The sequence below is a fragment of the Hoplias malabaricus genome, chromosome 4, assembly GCF_029633855.1.
Source record: "Hoplias malabaricus isolate fHopMal1 chromosome 4, fHopMal1.hap1, whole genome shotgun sequence".
Lineage (NCBI taxonomy): Eukaryota > Metazoa > Chordata > Actinopteri > Characiformes > Erythrinidae > Hoplias > Hoplias malabaricus.
Genome location: NC_089803.1, coordinates 53,597,490 through 53,618,933, shown reverse-complemented (window position 1 = coordinate 53,618,933; position 21,444 = coordinate 53,597,490). Strand labels below are relative to the sequence as shown.

Genomic DNA, 21,444 nt, shown 5'->3' with positions numbered 1-21,444 from the left:
AAATACAACTGGACTTTAATACCGCTGTTGTACATTTAATGGTACATTTACACTGTTTGTACTTTTAGGAACAATAATGTATCTTACCTTTTTTACTGAGTGTGTAGTACTGCTACAGAATTGATTTTTTTATATATAGTTAGTGGAACCATTAATGGTAATGGGGCAAATTCCTAATAAAAAAAACCACATAAACACTGGTGGGCCTATTGGTAAGGTAAATTGGGGCTGTTAAATTCTACAGCAAAGATGGCCTACAGACAGTAATTGTAAGCCTATAAAGTGCATGTTTCTGATGAATCACTAATACACTGGCAGTTTAGTATAGTGAGATGATTGACTTGTCATTTGGCTTTAAAGCAGGCGACACCAAGAGCTTGAGTACCACTGTAAACAATATCACATATCATAATAAGAGGTGAGTCATGGAGAAATAATTGTTTTAATTATTTCAGAAGATCTCCCCATTGCCTGTCACAGCTAATCTGCTCTAGGAATTGCTTGAGTAGAAATTATGGCAGATAGTTGGCTGTGATTATATCAGGCTTTATAGCGATCCTTGTAATAATGTGACCACTTTAGAAAGATTAATGATTTACTCAAACTTAACAGTAGCTGGGAGAGTGCTACATCACCTTTAAATATGCTTTTTGTTCAGGATTGATTAATAGAATGTTCTTTATTTAAAACATTTTAAAGGTTTAGACAGATTTTTATATTCTTTAAATAAATAAAAAAAAAAACATACAGCAATGTGTAAGAGTCAGAGGCGAGCATTAATGTCTAATAACAATTCCAAACAGACCTGAAGTGCAAATAAATCATAATATATTAAAATGTTATTTTATTAGATATAATATGATCTCATGCACATATAAAAGGAAAAACAAAGGCCAATAAATAATAAAATAAAGACTTTCAGCATTTAGAGACAATAAAATTACAAGCTCCACTCTCATTTTGGATCTGGATCTGAAAATTTTTGTGAATTTTTTTTCTGTGTGAGAATACATCCCAACATTGAGGTCTGAAAGGAAGTGGAGTTTTCAAGAAACTGTTACTGAGAAAAGAAACAAATTAAAAATAAGATGAATCGAAGAAGTTGCATAAGTTCTTAGACTTAGACTTAAGACTGTGAGAAGCAGAATGAGCGGCCATCATCTATGACTGAATATTGTGGAAGTACAAAAAAACTGATAGCAGGTCTCTCAAAGAGAATGGAAGCCATTAAAAGGGGAAAAGGTTGAAAACCTTCTGAAGCTTAAAAACTCCAGCAGCACTACTGTGTCTGATCCATTCGTACCAGCGCCACGCACACTAACACCACTACCATGCTGGTGTCGCTGCAGCTCTGATGATCCACCATTCAATTTTACCTGCTCTGTGGGGGTCCTGACCACTGAAGATGGGGATAAAGCATGAAGAGACTACAGACAGACAGGCTACAGTCTGTAACTGTAGAACTACAAAGTGCTCCTGTATGGTGAGTGGAGGTGAGAATGAACCATGAGTATAGAAACAATGAGGTGGTCATAACATTATGGTTGATCAGTGTATATCTCATTTTTTTTTCCTTCTGCTAAAAAACCCCCCCCAAAAACTAAGAAATAAGAATCTTGTATTAATGACCATATTGACTTGAAACGAATGAAATGAAGGATGATCGCTTACACAGTACTGTATATTTGTCTTTTTAAAAAATATTTCACAGTTCAATATATTCCTCACCCATACGCTACGCTGTCTGCTTCAGCTGAATACTGTGACTAAAAGAACTGTCTTAATTATCTTGATTCACTGCCACAATAAGACACTTCTGTAAGTTTATAAATCTTCTCATAAAAGCTCAGTATCTGAGAATTTCTAACCTCATGTGCCCTGGTATAAATTCCTCCTTTTTCTTTTTTATTCAAGCATAAAAGGAGGGTTGGAAGTGTCTCCAACAGTGTTTCAAACTCAAGGACACCTGTACCGCAATTTATTAATTCAGACTGTAGCTCTGTCCCTGGGCCTAGCACTGCACGCCATAACAGCTATGATAAGTAGCTCAGTCCAGCACACTTAATATAGTGGTGAAGAAGAGAAAGGTACACAAGTGCAGTCCTTTATGAGCTGAATAAAAGAGTGAGATATGCTCAAATCCGTGAAATTAGCTGTGGCACACGCCTACATCAAGTCACCTTTCTCTAATGTGTAATTAAAATGCTTCAGTTAGCGACAGGCCAAACATGACAGAAAAAAAAGAGTTTCAATGTGAAGCAAATCTGAATGCTTTTAACAATCTTACTGAGGTGAGACTTTACACCATTCTGTGCCCAAATGTTCGCATTCTAAATACACCGTTGTCACATAAGCAGTGTTTTTAATGGGCCAAGCCATTGTTTTTGTTACTTTGACATAATTTATTTAGAAACATATTTCATAATAAAAGTTACAGACACACTTAATATCATCCAACGTATTTAAACCCTTTCTTTGTTACTAATTCCAGGACTTACTCTCACTCTCATTGCTAATGAGTATAAAATCAAGCCAACAGCAATGCAAAAACATAGAGAGACACTGGCACTGGAATAAGACATACTGAAAAGCTCATTGACTTTTAATGTAGCACTGTCTAGGATGCCACTTTTGCCAGAAGTCAGTGGATGAAATATCCGTCCTGTTAGATCTGCCCCATGCTGAGTTCCAAACTGTGCCTTATTCACACTATAGTGCACTATTTTGGGGTTTTAGTGTCTGAAAAACATAGTGGACAATTTTCAGTGCACACAAACAATTCCCATGATGCACAACAAAATATAGTGTACAACTGACACTACATACCCATAATGCACTGCGTTGTTTGCATGAGTTAGTGTCTGAAATTTTTTACTACCCTCCTGAATTCATTTCCCTGTAATAGTGTGCTCTACACTTAGTAATATAGAAATCAGAGCATATGGAGCCATTTCAGACACAGAGCCAATCCACTAGTAGTGTTTTATTTTGAAATGGAAGCTTTTTGGAACAACCTCATTTCAGCAACAAAAAGTAGACCTTACGATCTCAAGGGATGTCCAAATGCTGAAGAGTTTCACAGAGCAAACTCCCAAAACTAGGCAGAATATAGTGAATAAGAGTGTGTTAGCCTTTGTGTGTTTGCGGTCTGACTTACCGCCCATGAGGAAGAGCAGGCCTGCCACGTACTGCATGAGGCCACGGTCCCAGCAGCAGCCGAGCATGCCAATAATCCAGCCGAACAGGATGATGGCTACAGCCATGCCCATAAAGCCTGCTGTCATCCTCCGCAAGTCTGTGGGACACACACAAAATGGCAAGTCACACAATGTAATACAGAACTTACAGCAATGCACAACAAGCCACTGGATTCAAGGTCCTCAAATAAACTCATTTAAAACATGCTCAGTGATTGGTTATTTTGTCTGATAGTCAAAGGACTCTACTATGTTAAGATAAGAGCTTCCAGGCCACGCTGAGTGACAACTCACATAGTCCCCACATACATAGGTATTTTTTTAAAATGGGTGTTTTTCTCATTCATATTTTATAAATCATAACACATTCAAAAGCAATTTTTACATTACAGTGCCCTCCACAATTATTGGCACTCCTGGTTAAGATGTGTTAAATGCCTTAAAATAAATTAAATTTTTATTGCAGAAACATAATCTCGTTCTTTATTTGTAGGAATATATACCCTTTAGCCTAAAATAATAAAAAAAAACCCTCACTAGGAAATTATTATTTTTCATAAAATAACCAGTTCCACAATTATTGCCAGCCCTAACAATACCTAGAAAATAAATGTATTGAAGCATTTCTGTCGTTTCTACTGTAGTTTATAAAGTTGATCTGAGTATCTAGAAACCTTTAATTAGTAATTCATCACTTCCTGTTTCTCTAGGGTATAAATATAACATGACACAGAGGCCTATATTTCTTATCCACTCTTCAACATGGGAAAGAAAAGAGAACACACAATTTAAGTAAGACAGATGCGTTTTGACCTTCATAAGTCAGGTAATGGCTACACGAAAATAGCCACACACCTACACTTGCCCATAACTACAGTCAGAGGAATCAAAAAAAGCCTTTTCTCACTTACAGTCATTAACATAAACATCTCGAGTTTGCTAAGCGGTACTGGGACTTCAACTTGGACTGTGTACTTTGGTCAGATGAGACCAAGATAGAGATTTTTGGCAACAGCCAACAAAAGGTGAGTATGCGGAAAAGCACTTTAGCCCACTGTGATGTATGGGGAATGATCGATGATGTTGTGGCTTCCAAAGGCCCTAGGAACCTTGTTAGGGTGCATGGCATCCTGAACTCTTTGAAATACCCTGCCATTTTAAAATCAAATCAAAGCCTGGTGGCCTCTGCCCAAATCTGAAGATAGGTTATCACTTTGTCTTTCAGCAAGATAATGACACTAAACATGTGGCCAAATCTACTCAAAAATGGTTCACAAGGCACAAAATCAAGCTCCTCTCATGGCCATCTCAGTCCCCAGACCTCAACCCAATTGAAAACATGTCGGGTGAGCTGAAGAGGAGAGCGCATAGAAGAGGACCCAGGATGATTTAGAGAGATTTGCAATGAGGAATGGTCGAAGATCCCTCTCTGTATACTCACATCTTGTGAAATGTTATAGCTTCTTGTCTTGTTGGTAAAAAGGAATTGTACAAAGTATTAACATCAGGGGTGCCAATAATTATGGCACATACGGGAATTTTTTCCTAGTGAATAAGTGCACTCACATTAAAGGTTGGATTTTTCTCTTTTTTGCATTGTTGCCTTCTATATATTTATATTAAAAATGTATTATAAGCATAAGAACACATCAGCCAGGGGTGCCAATACCTGTGGAGGGTGCTGTACATCCAACCACATGAAAACATAGAAACATGCTGTGGTCAATAGCATGCCAAACTGACAGGTTGTGATATAACTGGCACACACTCAAAGAAAGGAGATAACCTGTGTCCGAAATTGTGCCCTATTCACTATATGGTGCATTATTTTTTTTTTTTATTTGTGTGTTTTTGGACCGTGGGAGGTAACCGGAGCACCTGGAGGAAACCCACGCGGACACAGGGAGAACACACCAAACTCCTCACAGACAGTCACCTAGAGTTGTATGACTGTGACACTACATGCTGCACCACCCTGCTGCGTGGACAATTTTCAGTGCACTCAAACAATCCTGCAATGCACTGCAAAAAGCAGTGTAAAACCCATGTACACTAGCCTTCTAAGATGGCCTTAATCTCAGAGAGCTACTGTAAACTCAGTTTTAAAAAATTAAAGCAGTGATTTAACTTAAAACGCAAAGTAGAACTCTTGTTTAGCTGCAACATTTCTTCAGGTATATGAACTGTAAAGCAAGAATCCCCTTCCATGAAGCTATTCTGTGTGGTGTGGGTTGTTTGTGTTTGTTTGAAGGCACATGGTGTGCATGTAGGAGGGTCAAGTCTGTCAGCCAGAGGGCAGGTCACACAGCTTCAGTGTCCACATGCTCTTTTTAATCTCACAGTTGAGTTCTCTCAGTATGGTAAAGGTAGCGGTTACTAAAGTGCCTGGGATGGCAGACTAGGCCAGCCAACTGTGAAAAGGTTACAGAAGTGTCCCTGGGGCAAAGATCTACAGATAGTGGATGGAACCAAACTAGTAACAACAAACTATATTTACCCTGCCTGAGCAGGGTGCAAGGGCGTGTTTGACATTAATTTGATTTGACTTCTGAACGAAGAGCAATTTGTACGAGATGAAAAGTGTGATTATAAAAGCAGCGCAATGAGAATAAATTGTGACAGATCCTTCTGAAGATGCAAGATAGGCAGAACATAATTCTTGTACAACTACGTGCCCGCAAGCCTGGAGAAAAAAGGAGAGAGCTGTAAAACAAAGTCTTGATGTTCGCTTGTAGACAAGTGTCAGAAAAAGCCTACTTGTAGATAAGTGAGTGGTGAGTCAAGGCTTATTTTAAACTGTAGTACAATTGTGCAAGTCAATAGCACTCTTCACCTTTTTCACCCAATAAATACTACCCAAAGTGTTTTGGCTTCTTAAGTCTGAATCTAGCAACATCTGAATCACTTAACACTCAACTGAGCACACAGGTTGGGTGAATATCAAATGCTTTTAGGCACACCCATTGTGTTCTCAGGTGCTCAGTTGTGTACATACAGTTTGTGTTATCTCCATAGAAAAGCTTTAAAAAATGGAATGATCTTGCAAGCATCGGCTAGAGAGGGTTTGGAGTGGTGTAATTGTGTTCTTGGGTATGACGGAGCAATCTCTGTCTAGTACCAGTCCTTCAGAATAAGACCTGATCTCGATATAGCTGTTGGCACATATGAACTCTAGAAAATGTCTGGAGAATCAGGTCTGGAGAGTTGCCCTTTCACACATGTAGTGTAAATATGGAGATTTTCCATCTGGTGCTTTCTTACAGCTAGAAATGTTCCATGTAATTTAGGCTTGGACAGCAACAACTGTGCAGCTCATGGGGATGGAATTAAACATTGAATTCTCTGGAACATTACCTGCTCTACTCACATATGGTCTCGTTCCAAAATTACCCACATTTTGTACTAGGGGGCTGGCAGGAAAAAGTCCGGGTAATGTCTGGTACAAGTGTTACAGACGTTTTCATTCACACACACACACACACACACACACACACACACACACACACACACACAAAGCTCCTCTGGGCAATGTCTGGATTATGGTTCATGTGTGAAAGGGGCTTATGTAAGGCTCTTAGTTACGGTTACTATAGCAAAGTAAAGCAATATATATATATATATATATATATATATATATATATATATATATATATATATATATATATATATATATATATATATATATATTAATATGTACAGGTGCATCTCAGTAATTTAGAATTCATCAAAAAGTTAATTTCAGTAATTCAATTCAAAACGTGCAACTCCTATATTATATAGATTCATTAGAAGCAGAGGGATCTATTTTTTTAATGTTGATGATTATGGCTTACAGCCAAGGAAAACCCAAAAGTCATTATCTCAGAAAATTAGAATTATTATATAAGACCAATTTAAAAAAGATTTTTAAAACAGAAACATTGGCCTACTGAATAGTATGTACAGTATACACACTCAAGACTTGGTTGGGGCTCCTTTTTCATGAATTACTGCATCAATGCAGCATGGCATGGAGGTGATCAGCCTGCGACACTGTTGAGGTGCTATGGAAGCCAAGGTTGCTTTGATAGCAGCCTTCAGCTCATCTGCACTGTTGGGTCTGGGTCAGGTGAGCTTGCTGGCCAATCAAGCACAGTGATACTGTTGTTATTAAACCAGGTACTGGTACATTTGGCAATGTGGACAGGTGCCACGTAATGCTGCAAAAATTAAATCTGCTTCTTCATAAAGCTTGTCATCAGAGTAGTGCTCTAAAATTTCCTGGTAGACGGCTGTGCTGTCTTTGGACTTGACATAACACAGTGGACCAACACCAGCAGGTGACATGGCTTCCCAAACCATCACTAATTGTGGAAACTACACTAGACTCAAGCAGCTTGAATTGTGTACCTCTCCACTCTTCTTCCAGACTCTGGGCCTTGATTTCCAAATGAAATGCAATATTTACATTAATCTGTCCAGTCCTTTTTCTCCTTGGCCCAGGTAAGACGCTTCTAGTTTTGTCTCTGTGTCATGAGTGGCGTGACACAAGGAATGCGACAGTTGTGGCCTATGTCCTGGATGCGTCTGTGTGTGGTGGCTCTTGAAGCACTGACTCCAGCAATTTGTGAATCTTTCGCAAATTCTTGAATGGCCTTTTCTTGACAATATTTTCAAGGCTGTTGTTATCCCTGTTGCTTGTGCACCTTTTTCTATCACACTTTCAACCAATCTTCCATTATTATGCTTGGATACAGCAGGAGGGTGTCAATGGCTGCCTTCTGGACATCTGTCAAGTGAGCAGTCTTCCACATGATTGTGTAGCCTACTGAACCAGAGTAAGGGACCATTTTAAAGGCTTAGGAAACTTTGCAGTTGTTTTCTTTTGATTATTTTCTGAGATAATGATTTCTGGGTTTTCATTTGCTATAAGCCATAATCATCAACATTAAAAGAAATAAACTTTTGAAATAGATCACTCTGTTTGTAATTAATCTATATAACATATGAGTTTCATATTTTGAATTCAATTTCTGAAATAAATTAACTTCTTGCTGATATTTTATTTTATTGAGATGCACCTATATTAGTTTCAGAAGAATGGTTGGACTGTTAGCAGATGTCCACGAAGGTTTAGCCATATTGTGTAGTCATGTAGAATAGTCAGTATTCGTATTAATCTTTCCAGAAAATGTTTGGTAAAATAATAACCTTTTATAACGTTTTAGTGGAAAAAGTTGTCCATTACGCTGTTCCAAAAGTTCAAATTTTTCCATTGCGCTGAGCCATAATCTGGATGTTTTACACACTATTTCTCAGAAACCTGGTTACTACAGAGGCTAAGAATTTGGTGATGTGTTTTGTTTCCAGCTAAAATGCTGGATTAAGGCTGCTATATTAGTGTGTGACAGCTGGTTCACCTGTTGAATGAGATTTTAAGGTCTTTTCTGTCATTTTGGGCACAGCTGTCCATTGTGCTCTCTGAGGAATTACATATCAGCCCAAAGCATGTGAAGGGAAGAGGCTTGTGCAGAGGTTAAGAGGAGGATACAGATAGTCTGTTGTGGAAGCTGCACTCTAAAAGCAAAACAAATCAGCATCAGCATATTTCTGGCAAACTGCTGCTTAGGTTACAGATCAGAGTAGGAAAGGAATAGTAGGGAAAAAGAGAAAAAAGGCCTAGTCAGTCGTGATTAAATAAATGAACCAAAAAATGGTCTCTATAGCCAGCCTTCTTCTCCAACTGATTTCCTTGTCATTTTGATCTCTGTGCTGCTGAAGCCAGCAGGCAACTGTCCGTCAGTCTGTCAGTTTTTTTTGTTTTTTTTTTTTTGCAAAAGTGATTTCGCCTGAGATGTTTGAGATGACAATGGCTGTTCTCATGTTCATCAGTGATCAGTGTTAGTGCTCAAAACCTCAAAGGCAGAGGTGTGTAATTACGTGTGTGGAAGGATCCGGCAATTAGATCTAGAGGGAGCGAAATAGCAAACGAGAGGAGCACAAAGCAAGCGTTCTTCCTACCATTACTGGAGGCAGGAACTTGTTTTTTTTTATCACTGTAATCACAGTCAATAAAGTCCAGTCAACTGGATGCTGCCGTAGGGTCTCTCAGGCTGAGTGTGGAATATATTTGCAAATTGACAGGTGCCTCAAGTCAGACCAAGAAAAGAAAGCCTCATCCAGAAACTCGATCCTTTAATTGCGGTTTCAATCCAGACTGACACACTTCCCCACTTTGATCACTGTGGCAGGGCTGCATCGACTGAGCCAAACTCAAGTTACTGCTGAATCTTTGCCAGTGTTGCATTTGCCTGAGTGGGAGTTTCATCGTCTCATGCGATGCAAATCCTCAAGAGCACTTTTGATAGTCAGGAGAAGAATAATTGTCCCTTAGCTTCTTATCTGCTCCTACTCCTAGAACAGTGACTAGTTTATTCTGACATTATGTGGGAAATCTTCTTAATCTTCCTCACTTCCAGTTTATAATCCCCTGTACCTCAGTAAATGTAAAATCTTTATTGTCAGTTTGGAAGTGCAGAATCGCAGCCCTGCCTCTTCACACACCACTTGCTGAGGTTAGGAATAAGCAGACTTTATGCTTGTCATACATACATTTTTTAAACTCAAAATCCAGGACATTACTGGCATAGCTGAATAATTGTGCACATATGAAAGAAGCTTCACTAGGCCTGTTTCACAACCGTGAATCCTCTTATTCAGTTAACTGTATTTGCTCCTTTTTCTTATGTTCACTTTGCAACCTGAAGCAGAAGTATAGGTGCAGTCAGGCCTGTAGTCTAGGAAGCAATATATTCCCTATCAAAAAACCCAGCAAGTATCTCCATTTTTTGTCAGTGTTTAATTTACTACGTCATTTGAACAAAGCAGCTGTTATTTCTTGATGATTTCATGATGAACGGACCAATAGAAATGTTTAAAAATTACATCTATTTACATTGACTTCTATTGAAAGTTAAAAAGTTTTTTTTCCTTCTCCTATAAATTTACCATTTTTGAGATGATACAGTATTGTATTAATGCCTTATCACCAAGCCATCAAAGCCCATATGTTGTATATTCAGGGTCACTGTCCTATCTAGACCTGGACCTGTAACTGTAACTGTGTTTGTTTTAAATGTTGTGACTCTTCTAATCATTATGCTCCAGGAAATTACCCGACTAATCTCATGAGTTTCAGCACACATTAGGCTGCTCAGATGTGACTCCAATGAGTGACACACGCAGAGGGCAGGGCTCCAGACACCACTGTCATGGGACCCGTAAAAATAGCCCAAGGGACGTGATAAATCCCTTTTTGGACACTTTCAGGACGAAAGTGTTGTGTGAGTTAAAACTAAGAACTTTACAAATAAGGGAACGATTATGGGTAGAATTTCTCATAACGCTGAATGTGGATTCCTGTCATTCAGCATAAAGAGCCAATCAGTTGCTGTTAATGGATAAAATCCCACCTTCCAGCAATAAGAACCAATCAGGTTGCTGGTTATGTAAAGCAGTAAGTCAACTGCAACTACAAATCATTAGGGACTTTATTTACATATGCATTTTTTTTAAATCTTTGTTTTATTTGTAAATTTTACTTGAAATTAAAAAAGGACATTTATATAGTGCATTTCTTATTTTTAATATTATAATCGTATATTAATTTAAAGGGTAACTTGATTTGAAATTCTGCTGTTAACTACATAATATGCTGCTATAACTACAAGGCTACTTCAATATGCAGGATATGGCACTGATCAAAAACTGGCTTGAGAAAATGTTCTCTAACTGGACTTTAATGAATTTTAATTAATTAATTACCTCTGTTCTATATGCTTTTACTGTGGCAAACATTAACACTAAATTGCATGCCTATAGTATGTAAATCACTAAGTCACTAATCCAAAAGACATTTTCATGTGCTGCAAGTTGACCTGAAGTCTTTCTGTTCAGTGTCCACCACTGTCATATATGAGCACTATCATGCATCAGTTCTCATGCAATTGGTCACCTGACGCACAGATGAATGAGAGCTGAAGCATGACAGTTTTTCACTGAGACCAAAAGCCCCTTTTTTCCTGTCTGAATGTCTGAAGGCAGCCAACTGCTACAACTGTACACAGTGCATCCCCACCCACGACTATGCACCACACCTGAGATCTCTCAACCAGCTTAGCTCAACAGCTGTGTTTCTGCCTCACTGCCGAGTGTGCCTACCCAGAAGAGGCTTTTGCCATTTGGCCTAACTGACTTACTAGTTGAAATGCTCATCTGTGAGGAATGAGTTAGCTTGTGGAACAGGCAGAGCAAGTTTAAATCGCCCCATGAAACCTCGCAAAGTGGGTATAGCCTGCCTTCTGCATCTCGTCCCCCACAACACCCTCATTTTACAAGACATTTTCTATGGCACCGTACATTTATATTCATTGTGTGTACTGATTTTGTAAATACATTTTTCAAAACTATAATCAATGAAAATCATTGTTCTGATTAATTAATTTTAGTCATATTTAGAATTAAATGTTTTGAATTAAATGTATTGAAAACTGAGGCATCTTTGGAAGCTAGTGTTCAGAATTCTGACCACTAATGTTAGATGAATGGACAAATTTTTCTTTTGAACTGAACCTATGAACTGAGTCGGGTGAATTGATTAAAGAAAACAGTTGGATTAAACATTTATGTGGGATATTTTGCAGTGGATGTGTCTGTTTTGTGTTAAATAATTCTAATAAAACGTTAATGACAGATTTTCACAATTTGATATCATAAAACTACATATGGCATATTTTGAATTACCTTTTCAAAATATAATTTTCTCCTTTTTAAAGAAACACTAAATAGCATATTTAATTTAGCATAATTAAGCTTCACTAACCTGTAATAGGAAGAATATAGCCTCTGTTGTTGCTAATCAAGGTTCAACAATGCAGAAACTAATGTAACTTTTGGAGAATGGTAGGAAACTTGCCTGATATTGTTTGAATAATACAAAAACAATTATCGAGTCCAATCATCCAATATTCAATATATTTCATAGTTCTATTATGCTCATGTATGTAAATACTAGTGTCTTCCTATGACTCCCATAAAATAAATTTATAAACATGTAGTAAGTAAGTTATAATTTCCATCAAGTGCTGTTATCACAGTAACTCATTACCTCTCAGGGCACTAGCCTTGGCTACACAAGCTTGTCAGAACTAAGGCACTGCTCACTAAGATTTTGAAGAGCTAATGTATGTATATCCCACTTGTATCTGTCTAGGCACGCCTCCTTGAAATTGTGCCATTTGGCGGCAATTAGCTGCACTTCTCCATGATGCTAAATGAAGGGCTACTGTATGTAGAGGAAGCTGAAGGGCTATGATTGTGTACAAGGCTGGCTCCTGATGGGAAACTAATGGCTGCACCTGCTGGATGACACAAATTTACATGCCACCCCCACACCTTTCAGGAGGGAAACCCAAACTCCAGGTGGAAAACAAGGGTTAGCAAACAGGACTAGAAGTGAAATTTTTTTGCAGTTATATTAGATACTTTCTAAACAACAAGAGCAAAGAGAAACTAGGCAAGCCTAGTTTAACCGGACCACCATTACCCATATAGCCATTGTCACAGAGGTGTTTCTGGCATTTCAAAAATAGGAAAGCCCAAAATACTTACCCATGTTATTGAAAGGTCTGGATTTGTTTACATGTGGTTTTTATTATGTGATTGTGTTGTACAGAAAATATGGAGGGCATGACTAATAAATGCAGAAAAAAGTAAAACGTGAAGTGTCAGGTGGCTGTGCGCAGCTATATGGAGTTTTACATACAGACTAACGTCACAAAATATCTCCCCACCACAAAGACACACACTCACGTGAAGTAAGACAAATTCAGCAGTCTTCCTCTCTCTATGAGATATAATACATATGTAAGTGTTGCCAAGTTACGAACCGTCCTGCCATTGCTTGTGAACAGCGCAGTAACGTAACTAGCACAGAACCAAACACATCCACAGAAACACTCACAAACAGAGCGTGTTCCTGCGTGTTTTTGTCCTATTATTTATTTATATGAAACTTTGTAAATGACTCCGTCCAGTTCCACAGGGCGATATTGTGGTTTGTGAGGCTCTGAGCCCTCTGAGCCCTGTTACAGAAGCCCACGGACAAAGTCACAGTTCAAGCTGATGAACCTACTGTTCTTTGGTTCAAGCTGGAAACAATTTTTTTCTAGTTCACGAACTAGTTCATGTCGGTGGAAATGCACCGAATGATTCCAAATTTAGTTCACAAATGAGAACCGTTCCGTTTCCTCATTGGTCTAAAAGTACTATGTGACATATGGCTGAACTAACAACACACGGTGTTGTAGCACCACCTTGTGAAATATGGCTGAACTAACAGCAGAATGTGAAATAACATTCCTAACCGCACATGCGTGTTTCAACATTTGGAATCTGTCAGTCAGTCAGTCAGTCAGTAAAATAAAATGCCTTTTCTAGGCCGGGCCGGTAGGCAGTCCGGCAACAATACTCAGGCATCAACAGCATAGCCACTCCAGGATGTATACATCTACGTACATCCAGTCTACAAACACCACACTTTTATTTCTTATCCCCAGGATCACTTTTTGCTGAAGTGTCTCATTGCAAAATAAATGCTAACATGTTCTGTGTAGCCACAAGGGCCTGTGCACATGTCCAAAAGCACATTCAGAGATTGATATATTTTACTTTTTTTTTTTTATAGAAAGCACTGGAAATGTATCATGATACATAATTGGACACTATAGAGGCAGAGTGGAGAAACTCACAACTTTTCACCATGACACAGCATAGAGTCTGGTCATTGTCATAGAGAGGCTCTGTTTATGGCAATGAGATACATTATACATTACAAGGAAATTTGCAGGGAGTGCAAAGTAGGCCGTTTGAGAATGAACATGATGATATTTATTGAGCTCGCCAAAAAGACTGCTTCTGAAATAGTGTTTTGGACTGTTTATGCCTAGCTTGACAGCTTCCGTCTGTTTCTCCCGCATTAGACCACTAAGCCCTGGCTCAATGTGGATAACGGCCACGTTCATTTATTTACAGTATCAGCTGCTGACAGGCTGAGAACTGTTTGTTGGCCCTATCTAGCTTGTTAGCCTGCATTGTTCGAGTCTGCGCTGCTGTCTTCTTTTAATTATATCGCAGCTCTCAAATCCGACTCCGCAGATGCAAAAGCTCTTATGGACAAAAGGAAAATTTAGCTTCTACTGTTGCTGATTAGCGGTGTGGGTTTAGATAAGCAAACTCATATTTGTTTGTGGCGTTGCAGCACACAATAGACTGGGATAATGAGGTGTCCCCTGGAACTTTAAAATTCTGATATTCCATTTGATTTAAACAGGAAGTTGAGTTAGTTTGCCAAATGCTTCCTTAGGCCATAGGTGGTTTTGATTTTCCGTTCTATACTCTTGTAACATACTGGATAAAGACTTGCCCAAGTCTCCCATATCACTAAGAAATCTTACAAAGGTCCAGTTTAGACTGACTGTGTACTTCTGTGAGACATTCATCATGGCTTTTGGCTGTGCCAGTTGATTTGTAACGACTCAACACATTTGAGCCTTGTGCTTAGCGCAGATTTGCTGTCCTCATGCTGAGAGTTGCTGACTTTATTTGTGTGTTTGTTTCTCTAAGGCTTGGTTGTCACGAAGGACAGCTCCCCCCTCGACTGCCTGGGAGGATGATAGAGATTAATTTCATTAATTTGTGTCAAAGTGCCACTGGGGAGAGAATAGTCGCAGCCCTGGAAACAAATTACACTCAACAAGGGAAAAGGTGGCTGAACAGTGTCCTCACACTCGCCGCTCTCTGAGGAAATGCTTGTGTGACACTTCATAAGGAGAAGGGTAGTAGCATTTGCATGACAGTTTATAAGGGGAGATGCCACTATATCTCACAGCTCTGGTGCTGCTTACAATTCAACCAAGAAGGAAGATAGTCAACAGGAGACAAAGATCAAAACAGATCAAGTGTTCTGGGATTGCAACTAATACATTTATACCTAACTGATTTATCTGGTAACTATTATAAGATTAACCAACCAATTATATAGTAACGCTGTCTGTAGCTTTTTCTTGCAGGTGTAATTCCACCTGTAAAATGTCTTTATTATTGTTGGTGCACAGCAAATTCACCAGTGTTAAATCAACACTATTAGTGTTAAATTCAGCTTTAAACTATTAATGGTGGACTACACAGCATTTTGAATGGTGATATAGTCCAGAACTAGGCTTAAACCTTCTCTGTAAAACCACCCATAATGCTCTCAATGTTTTTTTAACACTAACAGTGTTGATTTAACACTGGTGAATTTGGTGTGTGGGATATTTTCCCAATATTCCTGCAGTTCATCTGAAAAGTATCTTTACTAAACATTCTTAAAGGTAATGCAATTTAATGTATATTGACGTTACACAATTATCTTTTCTTCTTTCTATACAATTCAGTCATGTCTAGTTCCTCCTACCTTTTAGATCTCCTCCATGCTACCAAGCTGAGAAAATAATGTAAGCAAGCAATGCCACCAGACATCTCAACACACTTGGAGGAGGACACTTCCTATTCTGTCACATCAGCTAACAAATTACTCTCGGGGGAGAGGGAGAGCCATCTTACCTGCCCAGAGAAAGCAAAGTCAGTAATGGGACTCCTGGAAGTCTTATTTAAGATCTTATTTAACACTACTCAGACGACAGAATTTTTAAATTGTAAGCCAGTGGTCACCGACCCTGTAACTGGACATCAACCTTCTCATGTAAACTTATTCTATACACAGTCTGCTGATACTGCCATCCCTTAATTACTTCTTTAGAGGGTGCTGATTGGCTGGAGCTTTGGAAATAAACAAAAAAAGTGTTGATGATCCATACAATTTAGTAGGTGGGGTGCAAGGAATCTGAAGACACGAGCATTTCATTATTAATGAGCCTGTCTTTATTAATGAATTTCTGTTTTGCCTATAAATCTTACTCAGTAAAAAGTACTCACTCACAATGGATTACTCACAGCCCTTAAACGTAATAAAAGAACATTAGATAGGACCCCAGAAAAACGTAGCTTGCCTGGAACCAATATATGCTTTTTATTTGCAAACGTTTATTTAGAAAATGTGAGGTTACTGTGTTTTGGCAGTGAGTCAGACACAGTGGGTCTTCTTTCAGCCTTCGTTAAGGCACCTGTTCAAATATAAAGCTACTCCAATCATCAGCTTCACTGGCCTCCAATTCACCCTCAGAGTCTGGTTTATAAAGTTAGTGTTTACCAGCTCTGGGCTTGAGGTCAGTAACAAGAGCACAACAGATAACAATGACGGCTAATTACAGTTATGAAAGCGGCTTGTAAATAACTGTTAGGGAAACAGAGGAGGATCGGAAAGTTAGGTAACATTAATATTAGCTGTATTCAGGTTGTGAGAAAGCGCTCTAAACATGCAGAAACTTAATTTTAGTCTCTGGCCTTGTCCCAAACTGCACACTGCTGCACTAAATAGTATGAAAATATATATATACCACCCTTAGCAGTGCTTTCTGTACTGAGTATGTAAAGTTCCATAGTGTGTTGTTAGGGATACAGCCTCAGTCTCTAATATTAATGTTAATCAAATGCTGTTTCATATCATTATAAATGCAATTTTACTACCTTACCTACATAGGAATCATTCATTCATTATCTGTATCCGCTTATCCTGTTCAGGGTCGCGGTGGGTCCAGAGCCTACCTGGAATCATTGGGCGCAAGGCGGGAATACACCCTGGAGGGGGCGCCAGTCCTTCACAGGGCAACACAGACACACACTCACTTACTCACTCACTTTTGAGTCACCAATCCACCTACCAACATGTGTTTTTGGACTGTGGGAGGAAACCGGAGCACCCAGAGGAAACCCACGCAGACACGGGGAGAACACACTAACTCCTCACAGACAGTCACCCGAAGCGGGAATCGAACCCACAACCTCCAGGAGCTGTGTGACTGCGACACTACCTGCTGCACCACCGTGCCGCCCACATAGGAATCAGCTTATAGCTAATATTTTGGGTATGAGGTGGGCTTTGACTCAGCAAAAAAAATACCCAATATCAAACTCACTCCTAAACCCTGGCACCTGCCTTTGCTCATTTTTGCACAGACTGAAAAGTGAGAAACATTTTCTGTATTTTTAAACATTGATGTTAATGTTGTATCTGGTGTTATAATGTTAAGCTACAGATTTAGAGATAGTAGTTGATGTTACTCTGTACCGGTCCGTTGTGGTGAAGAGAGAGCTGAGCAGAAAAGCAAAGCTCTCAATTTACCGTTCAAACTACGTCCCAACCCTCACCTATGGTCACAAGCTTTGGGTAGTGACCGAAAGAACGAGATCGCGGGTACAAGCAGCTGAAATGAGTTTTCGCCGCAGGGTGTCTGGACTCTCCCTTAGAGACAGGGTTAGGAGCTCAGATATCCGGGAGAGACTCGGAGTGGAGCCGCTGCTCCTCCACGTTGAGAGGAGCCAGTTGAGGTGGTTCGGGCGTCTGGTTCGGATGCCTCCTGGACGCCTTCCTGGTGAGGTGTTCCGGGCATGTCCAACGGGGAGGAGGCCCCGGGGCAGACCAAGAACACGCTGGAGAGACTACATGTCTCGACTGGCCTGGGAACGCCTACGTATACCCCCGGAGGAGCTGGAGGCGGTGGCTGGGGAGAGGGAGGTCTGGGTTTCTTTGCTCCGACTGCTTCCCCCGCAGTCCCCCTGAAAATTGTAACTTGCATGTGTATTTTATTACCATTTTTGGGGGGTGATATGGTACAGGTGGAGCACAGAAATTCACCTTCATCCGAGGTGGGGAATGACAGAAAAAGTTTGACAACCACTGGTGTAGTCTGAAGAGTCTGCAGTTCTGAGAATGTGTCACCACTCTAATTATGGGGACCTGACCATCAAGGTGAAATGGGGCTACAGTGAATTCAGATTAACAGATTGCCTACAGACTGTAATTGTAGAACTACAAAGTGTACGTATATGATAAGTGGGGCCTGTAAATATGGACAATGTGTGTAGAAACAGGGAGGTCATATTGTTATGGCTTATCATTGTATAATCAACTAATTGTTGCAGCCCTAGTCCAAACTTGCTTTACACGGAGCTTTAAAGGAGATTAAAAGAGCAGCTCTGCCAAGATGACGCAGCAGTCGAGAGCTATGAATGACTGTCTTGATGTGCTCAGTGGCTTAGTGGATTCTTTGTCCTTAGGGACATGCCAGTCAGAGAGTACAGTGTGATAGCATCCGATGCAGGGATGAGCCAGATCTAACACTGAGCCTAAGTTGAGGAAGGGCAGGGTGGGGCATGAGGCTGTCAATCAAAATCATGGCGAAAACCCTACCAAGGGGAGTGAAGAGTGACAGCACAGCTGGTGTTCCCGACAGTTGCTATGGTGAGGTGCTGTCCATCATCGGGAAAGGGATGGTGAGGGGAAGTGACAGGCTTGTTCTTGTGGACGGTGACTTGTATGCGTATGCTTCATCAGATACAGGAGTTAGTGACTACACAGCTGAGCACACTAAACACAGTGTCTTGTCATGTCCTTGTCTTGCAGCCAGATAGCAGGCAGGACAATTAAGCAGCAACCCAAACATTTCCACCACCCATTTAATTAGTCTAAATAGGCATGATTGCATCCATGGTGCGGAAGCACTGCAGTCAGTTTAAGTGCCCAGGCTTTGCGATACTGTTCACTCTTCCTATGAAGAAGTGGTGCCTTCTAAATGGCTGCAAGTCATGAACTCTAAGAGATAAAATTTGCCAGGAAGGGATTTGAAGACCTGGTAGGGACTTCCAAATCCTCCACCTACTCACTTGGACTCAAATTCTTTTTGCAGATACAGATTTACTGAAGGGATTGCATTTTACTAATATTCAGTATATTTCAGGTGGGATTAGTTTTACAGCAGAGGGTGAGGTAATGTCATTTTACCTGCATTAACCATGATTCTATCACCTGTTATGTGCTATACAATTGACCCTAAACATGACCCCAGGTTATAGAAATTACATGCAAATTAATGTGGAAGTAAAAAGTCTATCATTTTCTTTTAACTGTCTTTCATGAGTATAGAGCCAATCAAAGAAGCCTTGACCTGTGTTATCTGTGGCACTGTAAATGTATGAGTCAGAGCATTAAAACATTTCATTACATTCAACAATGTTCACTGTTAATAATAATAATAATAATATTAATAATAATGAAAATAATGGGCGGCATGGTGGCGCAGCAGTTTGGTGTGTTCTCCCAGTATCCGCATGGGGTTTCTCCGGGTGCTCCGGTTTCCTCCCACAGTCCAAAAATCACACATTGGTAGGTGGATTGGCGACTCAAAAGTGTCCGTAGGTGTGAGTGTGTGAATGAATGTGTGAGTGTGTGTGTTGCCCTGTGAAGGACTGGCGCCCCCTCCAGGGTGTATTCCCACCTTGCGCCCAATGATTCCAGGTAGGCTCTGGATCCACCGCAACCCTGAACTGGATAAGCTAATGTATAATAGTATATTATACTATATTAGTAATGTATAATAGTATGTACTTTATTTAGTGCCTTTCTCATACCCGAGGTAACTTTCCAGTTCAGGGAAGGAGGGGGAAAAACAGTACTAACTGTAGTGAGGAAGCAGATGAAAATCAGTGTGTTCCATAATTTGGGAACCGTGCCACTGAATATCTGTCCCCAGCTGTGACAACTCTGAATTTTGGGGCAGACATAAGACCAGCATCAGAGAACCTACATTTTCAAGCCGGAGGGTGGGGCACAGGACCTCAGCTAAATACATGAGGTGCTAAACCATGTACATGTTTGTAAGTTAACAGGAGGGTTTTAAGCTCAATAAGTTGTTGGACAAGTAGCCAGTGTAAACAAACCTGGATATGTATGACGTAAGCTGATTTTTGAAGTAAGATCATTCTAGTAGCTGAGGTTTGGACATACTGAAGAGAACAGGATAACTGGGATTCCAATGTGAAAGGAGCTACAGTAGTTTGATTGTGATTATAAGTAAACATGGACTGTATTTTGAGCATTTGTTGGCTGTAACATTGTATAAAACCTTAGACAGATTATGTAAGCAGTATGGAAAAATAATTTCTAACCGAAAGGTAAGTTCTGGAGAAGTAGCACATGAGACATGTCCAATCCAAATCATCAGCAGGAACTCATGTAAAGCCCTCAACATTGGGCAATATGGAGCTCCTTTGAGATCAGTTTGAGTTGCATTATGAAATCCATCAATGCAGATATGTGTGACCAGAATACAAATTAATCATACATCTGTCACATCAGCCCAAGCAGTTTCTCCTCCAAACCACCAGAGGTCACATTCACCTGAGTTCTAACCTAGATTCCTCACCTGTCTCTAATTAGCCAAATCATTTGTAGAGCATTTAAGCTCACAGTTTTGTTCCACAGGTTGCGAAGTATTGTTAGAAATATATTGGCAATTCCAAGCATTAGTGTTTGTATTAGCTTTTCATGGGTTTTTTTTAATCTTGGCTTTGGACTTGGTTTATCCCTTTGATCTGTTTACCCTTTGGATTATGGTTGTTTTTTCTCAGACGGTCTTCATGGTTTTTTGACTCCTATTCTACTTGGATTTTGTCTCTTGAATAAACCTGCAACTGACTCCTCAACATTTTGTAAGACTGAACTTTATGACAACATCATCCTCAGAAAATCTGCTCAAAGAATGTAGGCCTCATAACCACCTGATGCAAGGTCAGGTCTTAAAAACCTAAATGCCATAGTAACCAACCATAAAAGGCCTGTAAAGCAATTCTCTGCCATCTGCATGTCTTTTCACTTACACATCCTCATGCCGTTCATCAGCATCATCAAGCATCTAGTGTTGCTCAAACAGACACAAAAATCCCATTCTGGAGCAACCACTTACACAGCACTCTGCCTAAATGACTTGGTAAGAAAAGCTCCACTTATTTACTGCCCCATAAAGCAACAAAAAAAGAGGGGGAATATCAGATGTGCAGGAGCACAGTTTCTAGAAACACTGGGCATGACTGGCTTCCCTGCATCATCCCGCCACCCTCATTGTCTACAGATAGGAGAAGAAGGGATGGCTGCTATAGAGAAAAATTAATAACATTTTTTTTAATCAAGCGTTGAGGTTGAGTGGTTTTATGGATTCGTGCATGGCTGCAGGAGTGCTGATGTAGGAGGGGGCTGGTGGGAGCAGGGTGGTTG

General features: G+C 39.9%; 1 protein-coding gene across 1 annotated transcript in view; it reads right to left on the bottom strand.

The window, feature by feature from the left end:
- The window catches only part of tmem178bb (transmembrane protein 178Bb), a 138,721-nt gene that overhangs the window by 9,185 nt on the left and 108,092 nt on the right, over window positions 1-21,444 (bottom strand). Inside the window, exon 3 of the mRNA XM_066669886.1 lies at window positions 3,158-3,295. Coding sequence (XP_066525983.1) covers window positions 3,158-3,295 — 138 coding nt within the window. The remainder of the gene's footprint in view (window positions 1-3,157; window positions 3,296-21,444) is intronic.